The 15327-nt window shown below is 35.7% G+C and overlaps 1 protein-coding gene across 1 annotated transcript in view; it reads right to left on the bottom strand.

Annotated features, from left to right (window-relative positions):
* LOC137252128 (transmembrane protein 134) overlaps positions 1 to 15073 on the bottom strand; it is an 83804-nt gene extending 68731 nt beyond the window's left edge. The window contains exon 1 of the mRNA XM_067787406.1: positions 14211 to 15073. Within this exon, the coding sequence (XP_067643507.1) occupies positions 14211 to 14389 (179 nt within the window). The 5' untranslated portion in view covers positions 14390 to 15073. The remainder of the gene's footprint in view (positions 1 to 14210) is intronic.
* Between the last annotated feature and the right edge of the window lie 254 nt (positions 15074 to 15327).

The raw sequence follows: 15327 nt of genomic DNA, 5'->3' as shown, positions 1-15327 counted from the left end.
GGATCGGGGTGGGTCTTGCCGCACTTATGGAAGTTACCTGACTACCTACAAAAAGAAATATCATGCACTTTGACAAAAAAAACGGACCACGAAACACTACTCCTACAACCACTTATTCACTAAAACGGACGGACCAGATCGGACGTGGATAATTCCTCTGATCAACGCTGTCTTTGCCCCTGTTCTTCTCTTCCCTGCCCAACCATGAAAGATACTTACGCATCACCATCCCAACCAACTCAGTAAGTCTAAGGTTTAGGCTATCTCACGATTAAAGAAAACGTTACACTAACATTTCAGACTCTTAAACAGTTTAATTCATTTATTAATAAGTATCGTGTAAGGCATGTTAGATAATCTAAAGCTACCCTTTATGTAAGTATATTCATATAATTTTTATGTTACATACTAGTCGTTAGCTTAATTGTTTTCGCAAGAAAATTTGACTCTATTCAGGTCAGCCTAATGTGATATAATTTTTGAATGAAAAATGTTACTTTCACATGCACCTATATATCTATATATGCATGGATGTCTACCGTTTTTTAATATGAATCAGAGTAATTATGTAAGTATTAAAATAATAAGCTACTAGGTAGTGGAGAAGCAAAACAAATAAAACTCATCCATGGTTTTCATCCTAATCGATGAAATAAATAAAAAAAAAAATAAAATAAATGTCAGAAGAATAGCTGGACTCATAAAAGAAAGAGATGAGCAAGAAATCAAATTACCTGGAAGGTAAGGAGAATTAAAAGCTATCGCGCTCCAAAACTTACGGGACCGCCAACAAAGAATCAGTCAAGCTACTCTTTTACATAAACCAAAATGAATGATGAGCGAAAAATCAGTCCATACGTTAGACATTAAGAGTAATTTAATAAGAGTATGTACTTACATCGCATTTTCTCGATCATATACAGCAGGCGCCTGTTGTTGTAGTTGATCGACGAGCATAAGCTGTATGTGTAAAACGTAGCTTTCTTTTTTTTTTTGGAATGGAATTTTTCACTCACCTACCTAACACACTTTGTAATACATATAACCTAGCAAATTATTAATGAATGAACGTGGTTATACATGTTTAACTGATTTACTACTTTTCTTCTTAATTTAAAGATTTTTGTTTTTGCACTTCAAGAAAAAAAATCCGAAACTCTTATATTGCTATTTACAACGCTATTAATATGACCAAAAATGAATTCTGAAGTTATGCAGGGAAATGAATATTCGGTGTGAAGGAATTTTAACACAAATAACTTGTAATTGACTAATATTTATTGGGAAAAAAATTTTCTTCGTAGGTCGTTATCCAACTTAAATCATTTATCTTCGTTCTTTATCTACTGTGCAGATCAGTCCCTGCAATTCCGGATGAAGTCCTTGCGCCGCCGGGACTAGAATTAAGTAACCTTTAATTGGTATTGGGTGATAACCTTGTTAGGTCCGCTTTCGAATTCGCAGCAAGTTGTTCTATTAGAAAATCTGAGTGGCTCAATTCCTAAAGGAAGGTTGTATATCTTTCCAAATGGCTCGTCCGAAGTCCCAAAAAAAATGTGACTGCTGTACTACAAGGCCGATGGCTAGGTTTGGTTAGCTAATCCAGTCGTATCTCTCGGGCTAGTTTCTTGTAAAAAGTTATCTGCTTGGTTGTCGAAAATTTGCACAAATACTTTATTCGCGTTAATTAACTTTGCTTTAACGCGTTAAAATCTTTGCAAAAAAGAAACAACGTTTGTCACAACTAGCGATGGTTTCGGATCGTTTTCAGAACGCGTGTCGACTCTTCAGCAGCTCCACCAGAAAAAAGAAAAAAAGGAAAAAGCCACTCCAGCGGAAGTGTTCGCTCACGCCCTTCAGTCTCCTTTTTCAGTTGACATTCTTTTTATGAATGGTCTTTCTGCAATATCGTAAATTGATCAGGGTGACCAGCAGTCAAAAAAAATATCTTTAAGCTTTACAATGCACGTTAGTCGTAGGGTAATTACTGATCACTGCTGACGATAATCGCGCTCACAGGTGTAATCGAACATTATATACTCAGTTGAGAGCTATGGTGACAACATAAGGGAAAATAACCATGTAGGAAAATGAACCGAGGGAAACCCTGGAATGTGTTTGTATGACATGTGTATCAAATGAAAGGCATTAAAGGGTATTTTATGAGGGAGTGGGCCATAGTTCTATAGGTGGACGCCATTTAGGGATATCGCCATAAAGGTGGATCAGGGTTGACTCTAGAATTTGTTTGTACGATATGGGTATCAAATGAAAGGTGTTAATGAGTATTTTAAAAGGGAGTAATCCTTAGTTCCATAGGTGGACGCCGTTTCGAGATATCGCCATAAAGGTGGACCAGGGGTGACTCTAGAATTTGTTTGTACGATATGGGTATCAAACGAAAGGTGTTAATGAGTATTTTAAAAGAGAGTGGACCTTAGTTCTACAGGTGGACGCCGTTTCGAAATATCGCCATAAAGGTGGACCAGGGGTGACTCTAGAATGTGTTTGTACGATATTGGTATCAAATTAAAGGTATTAATGAGAGTTTTAAAAAGGAGTGGTGGTAGTTGTATATGTGAAGGCGTTTTCCAGATATCGACCAAAATGTGGACCAGGATGACCCAGAACATCATCTGTTGGATACCGCTAATTATTTATAAATGTAATACCTGCCAAGATTTCAAGGGTTTTTTATTTCGCCCTGCAGAACTTTTTCATTTTCTTCTACTTAATATGGTAGGTGTCACAACCATTTTACAAAGTTTTTTCTAAAGTTATATTTCGCGTCAATAAACCAATACAATTACCATGTTTCATCCCTTTTTTCGTATTTGGTATAGAATTATGGCATTTTTTTCATTTTTCGTAATTATCGATATCAAAAAAGTGGGCGTGGTCATAGTCGGATTTCGTTCATTTTTTATACCAAGATAAAGTGAGTTCAGGTAAGTACGTGAACGAAGCTTAGTAAAGATATATCGATTTTTGCTCAAGTTATCGTGTTAACGGCCATGCGGAAGGACAGACGCACGACTGGGTATAAAAACTGGGCGTGGCTTCAACCGATTTTGCCCATTTTCACAGAAAACAGTTAACGTCATAAAATCTATGCCCCTATCAAATTTCAAAATGATTGATAAATTTTTGTTCGAATTATGGCATTAAAAGTATCATAGACAAATTAAATGAAAAGGGCGGAGCCACGCCCATTTTGAAATTTTCTTTTATTTTTGTATTTTGCTGCACCATATCATTACTGGAGTTGAATGTTCACATAATTTACTTATATACTGTAAAGATATTAAATTTTTTGTTAAAATTTTAAAAAACCTTTTTTTGAATTTACTGTGCATAACAAGTTTTGTTTATTTGAATTCAGCTTTAAGTTATTATTTTAATTAATATTACTAAATATAGCAATAAAATCATTAGAAACGAAATGTACTTATGTGTAATTAATACAAATAAAAAAAAACTATGTAAGTTTAAATATATATTTATCCGGCTTTTATTTTTTTCACAGGTATTAATGTCATATGAAAAGAAAACTATGTTGATGTAAAAGTATACGCTATTAATCTAGAAAAAAAAAGAAATATCTGTTATTTCAATAGATTTCACCGGTAGTGTCATTTCGACAATAAACTCTGTTAATTTAACAGTTTGCACTGGTAATTTCAAAAGAACAGAAATCCCTTTCATATTAACAGTTTTGATTGGTATTCCTAGAGCGACGGTAATAATTGTTAATTTAACAAAACTATGGGTAAAGTATAATGAAACAACTTTTTTTGTTTATTTGACTACTAAAACGGTCAATTACGAATCAACGATTTGTGCGCAGTTGATTCAACATCTTGTTGCTATGGATAAAAATTGACAGAAATTTCGGTTGAATTGACCCGTATTTCGGTTGATTTGACCAGCCTTTTTCTTTCAGTGTAGATTTTCTTTTGACGTAAAAGTTTTAATTATAACCAGCGATTTGAACAAAACGAATAAATGTTGTAAAACCACTAAAAGTGTCTTAGCAAATAAGTCCGACTAGCGTGCAAGTTACAAAATATAAATACTTAAATGTTTTACATATTTAAATGCCGAGTTTACATATTCATTATGGAGGCCAATGTTAATTAAGCTGCCAAGTTGTGAATATAGATGTGTTCAAAGTGCGAAAGTTTTAGATATACATAAATATTAAGGTACATATAAATGTTTGGATGGATACTGATGTTAAGGGACTTAGCATAAATTCTTCAATAGAACAAATTTGGTCTTTGAACGCTAACAGTGCTTGAATAGGGGCCGAATCGTAACACACGATCACGGATCGAATACGATACGAAAGAAAATTACGCGATACGTCAGTGGTATAAGTAAAATGGGATTATAACATTCGATAATACACAAATATCGAATTATTTTGAATGAATTGCTCTTTTTAGGGCCAAAAGTACGTTGGAACATATTTTAAAATAGATTTAAAGAATTTGAAATAGTTGTAAAAATACCAAAAAACTTAGTCATTTCAGCGATTACGTTCAACTACTCGTTCACGTATATCGTCATTCCGAATACAAATGAAATAGTACGACCACGTATGTCATACTCCGAAAACTATGTTTTACGAGTCATACGATTATGGATTTTAAGATTTGGCTCAGGTTGTTACATCGAAATGAAGCTTTTCTCATTGGCCCATGGTCTACATAAATAAAAGAAGAGATTTTAGGCCGAGCTTCTCAACCAATTTGCGTCGTGCTACTTTTCTTAGTTTTGCCTACAAATTGGGGAGACGGGACCTACTTGTTTTATGCCGACTCTGAACGGCATCTGCAAGGCAGATAAGTTTTCACCAAGAAGCTTTTCATGGCAGAAATACACTAGGAGTGCTCGCCAAACACTGCCGAGGGGCGACATGATCTACAACGCACACAGAAAAATAGCAGTGGCAATTTTTTCAAATTTCTCTTTTTATTTTCGATATTCTTAGAAAAGAATTCTATGAATTTTGTAACTGGAGCTATGCAAACAAATATTAAAAACGTTTTCAAAAAAAATCGAGAAAATTTTGCGAAAATTTCGAACTTTTTATTTGTAGTTTTCTCTGAATTTTTTTGAGTACGCAGTTGTGTAACCCAATCAGTCTTAGTCTAACAAAGAACAAGTTATAGGTCCCTTAAATTTGCATTGATTATTGAATATTTTTTTTCCGAAGGATATTTCAGATTTTATGCTATATAAGAACTGTTCACACTTTGTACTTTATGCCGTCTGCATACGCAGTTGTATTTTTTTATTGAATTGCTTATAAGTAATTAAAGCCATTTCAAAACAAACAGTGGTGGCCAGAAAAATATAAAACTTTTAATTGATATTAGAGAAAAATTGTAAGTTTACAAACGGCGATGGTTACTAGGACATGTTTCTGAATTTCACTTCTTCATCAGCTAGCTTTTCGGGAGCTGAGCGTTGAACTCGAATCTCCAACATTCATATCAGTGCAAGCCTTTAGCTGCTAAGCCATATGAATGTCCCGTTGTTCGCTGTACAATTGGTCTCTAAGAGTTGCCTTTTTGTTTATATTCCTTTTGATCACCATGTAGGCACATACACTCTGTATGTAGTTTATTCCTAATGGTGTGGATATAATTTTTAGGCGCGCTTTTTGAAAGCTTAGTAGCATTTGTTCGGATTTTTTACAGTATTTGTTTTTAATACTTCCGCTGTTACTATTATATCAATATGATCATATGTATTTAATTAGCGAGCTTTGCTCATATTGCTTTATACAATGGTTTTCGTAATTGATATTAGAGAAAAATTGTAAGTTTACAAACGGCGATGGTTACTAGGACATGTTTCTGAATTTCACTTCTTCATCAGCTAGCTTTTCGGGAGCTGAGCGTTGAACTCGAATCTCCAACATTCATATCAGTGCAAGCCTTTTAGCTGCTAAGCCATATGAATGTCCCGTTGTTCGCAGTAAAATTGGTCTCTAAGAGTTGCCTTTTTGTTTATATTCCTTTTGATCACCATGTAGGCACATACACTCTGTATGTAGTTTATTCCTAATGGTGTAGATATAATTTTTAGGCGCGCTTTTTGAAAGCTTAGTAGCATTTGTTCGGATTTTTTCAGTATTTGTTTTTAATACTTCCGCTGTTATTATTATATCAATATGATCATTTGTATTTAATTAGCGAGCTTTGCTCATATTGCTTTATACAATGGTTTTCGTAATTGATATTAGAGAAAAATTGTAAGTTTACAAACGGCGATGGTTACTAGGACATGTTTCTGAATTTCACTTCTTCATCAGCTAGCATTTCGGGAGCTGAGCATTGAACTCGAATCTCCAACGTTCATATCAGTGCAAGCCTTTTAGCTGCTAAGCCATATGAATGTCCCGTTGTTCGCTGTACAATTGGTCTCTAAGAGTTGCCTTTTTGTTTATATTCCTTTTGATCACCATGTAGGCACATACACTCTGTATGTAGTTTATTCCCAGTGGTGTGGATATGATTTTAAGGCGCGCTTTTGAAAGCTTAGTAACATTTGTTCGGATTTTTTCAGTATTTGTTTTTAATACTTCCGCTGTTACTATTATATCAATATGATCATATGTATTTAATTAGCGAGCTTTGCTCATATTGCTTTATACAATGGTTTTTGTAATTGATATTAGAGAAAAATTGTAAGTTTACAAACGGCGATGGTTACTAGGACATGTTTCTGAATTTCACTTCTTCATCAGCTAGCTTTTCGGGAGCTGAGCGTTGAACTCGAATCTCCAAAATTCATATCAGTGCAAGCCTTTAGCTGCTAAGCCATATGAATGTCCCGTTGTTCGCTGTACAATTGGTCTCTAAGAGTTGCCTTTTTGTTTATATTCCTTTTGATCACCATGTAGGCACATACACTCTGTATGTAGTTTATTCCTAATGGTGTGGATATAATTTTTAGGCGCGCTTTTTGAAAGCTTAGTAACATCTGTTCGGATTTTTTACAGTATTTGTTTTTAATACTTCCGCTGTTACTATTATATTAATATGATCATATGTATTTAATTAGCGAGCTTTGCTCATATTGCTTTATACAATGGTTTTTGTAATTGATATTAGAAAGCCAAATTCGTTCTGGATACTGTAACAGGTTAAACTCATACTTGTCCAGAACTAACCCTAACATGCATAATGTATGTCCTGCATGCGATGTGTCCCCACATGATAGCAACCCTCTTTTCAACAGTAATGTAAGACCTATGCCTCTAACAGCAACATCCCTATTGTCCAACTCATTGAAAATTCTAATTTCCTCCTTCTCCCGGACTTTGATGACAATTCGTGACTTGCTGTTGTTGCGGTCGCAGCTATTGAATTGAACGAAGCACTATTAACACAACAACAACAAAAACAGCTAATTTTGGATATCTTCGGAATTGTTGGCGAGTTCGTGTCGAAACTAACTTAATTGTATGCGGACGAAAATTCTTTTATTTCCAAAATCTTTCGCTTTCGATGCCTATATCTGTTCGAGGTTTAATACCCGACTATCAGGCCTTGCACACACAGCATGATTTTAATTATTTTGATCATAAGTATGTATATTATACCGTGAGTAGTAAACCGCTTTTTTTTTGTATACGATACTATATCCGTCCTCTTTCATGACTTGACTCTTGCTTCACATCAGCCAGCGGTTCAGATTCATTAAAGGGCGGAACGTCGTCAAAATAGGCCGGGACATCTGTGGTTGTTGCTCTAGATCTTTTATTGAAAGCCCTGCTCAGAATCAATACCACTAGGTTGGATATGTTTGTGGATTTAAATAGCAAGGCAGGTGATCGCTTGAAGCCGATTTTTTTGGTCAACCGACACTGCTCGGAGTAACTCAACTGCTGAGTAGAATATGATCCTAACTAGGCTGCTGTTTCCAAAATATCATATCTTCAGAATTTGTTTAAAGAACGATCTACTTCACAATATTAATCACGCCATATCTTCTTCTCCTTCTTGTAGCAAGATTTGAGGATTTGTATCGAAAACGCCCTATCTGCGCTTACTTTCAATAAATTTCGACATAATATAAAGCGTTTATGAAAAAAAACCATGATAAGGCATGTGCAAAAATATTCTGAGATGAGGCGTTTGAACTGCCAGCCAAGATAAGTCGATATTCCACTCAGTATTCGCAAGGTGGATAAAATCGAAAACCTTGCATTTGAGTTATTTCTCTTTAACCGTAAGTTAGTTTTTTTTTTATTTTATGTTTTCAATGCCCTCGAGCGTAAGGAACTACTAATACTTAACTACTGAGTTAGAGAGTTTTTTTGCGAGAATGAAATTAACTTTCGACTAAAAGGCTAAAAATGAGCTATGAGTTCTTGAATTTTAAGGGCCATTGTGATTAATACTCAACAACAAGAATCCTTTGTTAACATCTGTACTTGTCTGGGTAGTTATGGAACGATCTTTTAGGGCTAGATCATACCAAACTCCTACAACTAGTACTATAACTATTACCAAATGCGACAATATTGCCCAAGTTCAGCAATACGAGAAAACTAAATGTTCATAGACTGTAACAAAATAAGTAATTATGCATATCCGTTTGTAATTTATTTTATGTGCCATTTTAACTACGAAGGACTGTTTTGTGTATAAACAGTCAATTGCGATAGAATTAGTCCGAATGGAACAATGGAAAAAGCCCATAAATAAATAAATACATACATACATAAGTAATACATGTGTATATGAAAGCTATAAATAAATACAAAACTGCAACGGAATGATAAAATGAAATGCGATGATATAAATTGTTATTTCTACTATACATGCGCTCGTACAAAGGTAATGAAAATGTTTACAAAACATTTATAAACAATAGTTGAGTTAAAATTAGTGGAACAACAACAACAACATCAGTAGTCATACCGGCAATTAACGAGTCATTGACATATTTCTAGGTTTTTTATACTCAGCGTGCTTTGCACACAGAGTATATTAACTTTGATTGGATAACGGTTGGTTGTACAGGTATAAAGGAATCGAGATAAATACAGACTTCCATATACCAAAATCATCAGTATCGAAAAAAAATTTGATTGAGCCATGTCCGTCCGTCCGCCTGTCCGTTAGCACGATAACTTCAGTAAATATTGAGATATATTCACCAAATTTGGTACACTAGCTTATCTGGACCCAGAATAGATTGGAATTGAGAATGAGCGAAATCGGATGATAACCACGCCCACTTTTTACATATATAAAATTTTGGAAAACACAAAAAACATGATAATTTAGTAAATAATATAACTAGAATGTTCAAATTTGACATGTGGGCTGATATTGAGACTCTTGATAAAAATTTGGAAACATTTTTTAAAATGGGCGTGGCACCGCTCACTTGTGATAAATTCAATTTTACAAATATTAATCATAAATCAAAAATCGCTAAACCTATCGTAACAAAATTCGGCAAAGAGGTTGCCTTTACTATAAGGAATGCTCTGGAGAAAAATTACTGCATTCGGGGGTATAAAAACACTTACCAACACTTAGATAATGTTTAGGAGACCCATCAACCAGCAATTATTGAAGACTCGCAGCAGTGGTAAACAACTTGCTACAAAACGGGTTGTGCTGAATAGCGGAGGCACGCACCTCTGTTGGTCGTAGTGTATAACTTATAGCTGAATCGCTTGCGATGAATAGTGGACACTCACACTTTTCGGTCATAGAAGTGGAGATTAGTGTAGAGATAAAATGGAGAGGCATTCACTTGCAACTGAGTATAATGTATACTGAAATTTAGCGGTGATAATTTTATGCGTAACAACTTTATAGTGCAGAATATAGACTTAGAAGTACATACAAAACTTTAGTGTTGATATAATGCGCGTAAAAAAAACACAGCTCATATTTGGTAGGTTGGTTATTCAGTACACAGATTTAGTAGGTCCAAGCAATTATAGATATTTAGTTAAACGAAAATAGTTTAGCACGATGACTTGAATTTTCAATTTTTTAATTGAACCTATATCTAAATAATCTTGTTGCTTGGTGTAATGCCAATAGTCTCTACTTAAATGTCAAAAAATGCTTTCAAATGTCTTTTTCTAAGTCGTCTACCCTGCATACCACGCCCTATGGTATTTCAGGTGTTCCACTGGCTTCTGTCAAAGAAGTTATTGATCTAGGTGTTGTCTTCGACACCTCTTTCTCCTTCGTTAGTCATATATAAACCTACATATTAATGTATTTTCGTAATTTGTCACTCCCTCCATATAAAAAATTCTTCTTGATCAGATTAATAAAATTAGATCTATTCTATAGACTTCTGTCGATACATAGATATACTATGTGCATGGCTCTAAACAGAAAGACTGAACGTATTTTGATGGAATGATGGAATTTTACTTTCATGAAACCGAAATGGTATATTAAGTTTTGGATAAAATTAGGTATTGAATAGGATTTGGATACAATTAGGTAATTAAGGACGTTATACTGGCCATATCTTCCACGTCCTTTGAACAGTTTTTAAAATCAGCTTAACTCTGGGTCGATTTTACTTTGACCAATAATATTTGGTATCTGATTTCAATAGCTGGAGGTTTAAGCCAATTTTCCAAAATTAGCAATGCTACTATCGAGATATTTTTGGCGATTTTTTCGGAGTAATTTAAAACTATATCGAAACCATTTGTGAATTCTTTCGAGACAATCTTCAGTTCATTTCTGAATTATTTACGGGATTCATTCGAAGTTTTACGGATTTTCGAGTTTCGGGATTGTTTTCGAAACTGGAGATTGTTCCGAATAGGGTCATTTGGAGCAGAAGGAAAGGGCACCTGCTGCAAGGCAGATAAATCGAGCGGTCCAAGGTCGGGGGGCTTCTTGCGAGTTGTGTGCACATATGTAGGGAATAAAGACAAAAATCGTTCTGGAGAAAAGAGATTCAGAGTTGCTAAGAGGACTAAGGTATGTTCATGGTCCTTGCCGGATATAGATCCGACACGTTCCGGTAACAAGCACCAAGGTACAAGTCCGCGCATCTCTGGAACGAACGAACACCAGAGCCTAGCTACTCAAGAAACAGGATTCGCCACGGATAGGTGAGGTTGACATTTGAATTGGAGAAGCTATAAATTGCGCTGGCATCTGTTCCATCGGCTATATTCTAAGCCCCTTAACCCGTTGGAGGACAGATGCAGAGTGGATATGGAGAGATTTTTTTTATTTCCTTCAGAGTCGAAGTGGAGCTTTACTTTTTTTACGGAAACATTGCATCATGCACGAGAAAATATCTGACAGCTGAGTATACGGACTGTTTTATTAATTTATTTGTAGGTACCGTAAACAGCAAAGAGGTTTTTGACCCCAAACCTTAAAGTTGCGTGTGTATTGGAAGTTTTAAAAATGATAAATAGAGACGTACAAAAATTTTATTCCGTAACTTCAAATATTCATCATACGCCCTGTACGTTAGAACAATATTAGCTTGAGAAATACAATTTTTATAGGCTGGAGAGATATTGTTTCGATATTTAATGCGAAATATTTATGATATTATATAGGAATTTAAACTTATTATTAAATTATCTCCCTCTAGTTCTATAACTCAAAAGTTGTTGGTCAAACCGCATTTTCTTAAGGAACTTTTTTTGAATAAACTTTTTTTCATTGAAAAATAAGTGTTTAATCTAGTAGGACCAAAACTGAATTTTAACCATTTAGCGAAAATTTCACCAAAAATTAAACACCCTAATGTACGTAAGTAAATATTGTATATTGTGACTATCAACCGTGGCGCTGATGTTGGCATGATACACCTCAAAATAGTTATTACATACAGTGGCTTTCATATATGATGAATAAACACGTGGGTATACTGGTAGGCTTATTGGTTGAACGTTCTTAAAAGATTCATTAAGCAATTGAGAGCAAACGGTCGGAAATGAACTATTTTGACATCGACACAAAGAAAATTATAAAATATGAAATTAATCATCCTCGTAATTAATGTGATTTTTTCCAAAACAAGCAGCTTCTGTTCATGTCAATAAGTATGGTGAATCACATTCTTATTTAAAGCCATGTAATTTTTATGCATTTAAGTTATTGAATTAGAATTATAAACGGTTGGGTTATCTTATTCTGTAAAAGTTAACAACAATTATTAAGTATTGTTACATTTATAACTTGCATACATGCATACATACAAAATAGCCTCTATTGGGCTCTATAAAATTAGAATGGAGCATATAATGGGCAAACGCGAGCCGGTTATCAATATACTCAACACATCAAATAAAAATCTTACAGGGGGACATAATAACAGTCCATATACATACGTAGTTATATGAAAAGTCAAACAAACCAGAAAATGTTCGACAACCATTGACTCCCTGAGAAAAGTCGAAGAATACAAAGTTAGGGCTACGGCGCAGCAAGTTAAAGGGCTTAAACAGGCTATTACAGGAGCTCACCGGATTTATATCTGGCAAAGGACTGACCACATTTGCAACACTTCTCTAACCCTTCAGAATGGGAGTTCAGCGAGTTCAAAAGAGGTGACTAAAACTCAAAGACCAAAAGGAACAGAAAAATCATTTTCTAAGCCCAAGTCAGGCCAGAAGCCAGAAAGTGCTGATGCTGGAGCATACTGGCTAACGGAGGTACATACCAAAACTTATTGTTTTTTTTTTTCATTTAAAATGCATCTACTACGCAAATACCATTTGTCAGAACCAACGAGGTGGTTGTGTTGTTGTTTTAAAAATAAAAACACTTTGTGAGTGTTGTCGGTGTTGTTGGTCATTTGCCGGATATAGATCCGGTAACTAGTACCATTAAGTTACAAGCCCGTCCATCTCGGGAATGATTTCATGTGACCATGTTGCATGATAAAGTTCAGCCGCCTATTTATTTTTGATTTGATTTGAGGGATTATTTTTATAGATACCACAACAACAACAACCAGAGATCTCAGGATAAAAACCCCAGCGGGATAGGGGGTCAGAATATACCTGCGGTAGGTATGCCTGTCGTAAGAGGCGACTAAAATGCCACATTCAAGGGGCTGTGTAGCCCAACCCTTTCAGGTTGCCAGCACAATATATAGCTTCTCCAAACCCAATTGTCAACCTCACCTATCCGCGGCGAATCCTGTTTCATGGAACTTGAGAGTGGGGAGGGAGGGAATGGCCTGAAGGCTTAATTTGGCCACATAAATCGTTCCCGATATGGTCGGGCTAGCACCTTAACGGTGCTGTGGTACCGGAGCGTATCGGATCTGTATCCGGCAAATGACCATCACATCGATAACACTCCCCAAAGCCTTCGGGGAGCAACCTTATCGCTACAACAACATCAGGATAAAACACCTAGCGAGTATTAAGAAATTCATTCCCTGGCATTTGGATGGAGCAAACAAGGCAGCCCGGATTCTCAAACTATCCTGTCCTAAGACTCTTGCCAGCTTAAAAAGTTTATTAGACATTTATAGCGCGTATGCTTGGTTATGTTCAACTGTCTCAACATGAGTAGATACCACATATCATAAACACCGGCATAAGGAGGATTTTCCAAGGGCATACGTACTTACCAAAGTAACATACATACGTAATAAAAGATAAACTTATATCGGGAACAATTATTGTTATTGTTTTTGTTGTAGAGATAAGGTTTCTCCCCGAAGGCTTTGGGGAGTGTTATCGATGTGATGGTCCTTTGCCGCATACAGATCCGGTACGCTCCAGTAACACAGCACCATTAGGGTGTTAGCCCGACTATCTCGGGAACGATTTATATGGCCACGTTAACCCTTCAGGCCATCCCTCTCCCCACCCCCATGTTCCATGAGGATCTTGGGGTCGCCAGAGCCTCATCTGTGAGTGATACAGGATTCGCGGCGTATAGGTGAGGTTGACAATTGGGTTTGGAGACCCAAAGAAGGCCTGAAAGGGTTGCGCTACACAGGCCCTTGAATCTGGTATTTTAGTCTCTTATGACATGCATACCTACCGCGGATATATTCTGACCCCCTAACCCCCTGGAGGGGAACAATGATTAAGTATACTTCACTTAAGCATAAACATGCATCAAGTTATGCCAAAACATATCAACATACAAATATATGTATATCATGTACAGTATATAAATATATATAATATATATTATGTACATCTATGTACTTACTTAGGGTCCTGTATACGAATAGATACATCGTCTGTCGAGCGTTGTTTGGAACGCATAGGCGTTGAAATCACTGTGGAGCCATAAACGCGTATTGCTTCGTCTGTCTCCTCCTCAAAAGCGTCGTGTATAGAGAAACGTTTCTCTTTACCTTGACGTGTTGAGTTGCTATTATTCTGCATTGTAGTATTTGTATAGCCGTTTTCTGGATTGAGTGCGAATAAGTAGCTCAAGTGCTGTTGCTTGATTGCTGATGCTGGAGGTGATGGTGGTGGTTTACAGACTTGTCTAGTGCAAAAGAAGTTATGCTAATTAGCTTATGCTATTGCGATAGCGTGAAGTTCGCTTTTAAATATATTTTTTGGAATATTTTTTTAAATTTGTTCATGCCTTTGCAAATTTGAAAGCTGTGCAAGGTTTTGTTCGGTTGTAAATTCGGACAGATTTTAAAAGGCTTTTGCAAGCTGAACTTGTATTTTTAACACTTTTATAATTTAATTTATTTACATCCAAAGCAGACAATTATTTGGTACTAATTTTGTTAATAAGAATTCGCTTATAATTCCAGACGTCTGCACTTCTTGCACTTTTTCTTCAAGATTTCTTTGCTTCTTTTTTCTTCCGTACTTTGTGTACACATAAACTATCTTTACTCTAAATCGATAATCACATTTATCAGGTTATTGCATACATTTTGGTTAAATAACACTTCTTTGAGCACTTTTTTATTATTATATTTATTGCTTATATAAATTCACTGTTTAAATTTTTCATTCCAAATATTGAATACTGCATTCGCGACAACAATTTCCAATCAGATTTCTGCGTCCGCTTTCGTTGCGAAAAAAAGTACAACAAAGAACCATAGTGTACCTATACCAAGTGTGTTCACTAAGCGATAAACGTCAAAACTACAAACAGCCTCGCTCACCTGATGGAAATCTCAGGTCTAGAGTCGCATTTTTGGTCCCAACGACAACATTTTTGACTACCAATCGTATCGACTTTTTCAATTTTTCAATCATTCGGCGCACTCGGTAATGGTATCCATTTTGAATTCGCTGTCATTCCGAATCCAGCTAGTGCCTGTCAGAATGCTTGACAGATAAGTCAACACACT

This window comes from Eurosta solidaginis, chromosome 5, assembly GCF_040869045.1.
Source record: "Eurosta solidaginis isolate ZX-2024a chromosome 5, ASM4086904v1, whole genome shotgun sequence".
Lineage (NCBI taxonomy): Eukaryota > Metazoa > Arthropoda > Insecta > Diptera > Tephritidae > Eurosta > Eurosta solidaginis.
Note: the sequence above shows the minus strand (reverse complement) of the source record. Positions and strands in the feature narration are given on the sequence as shown.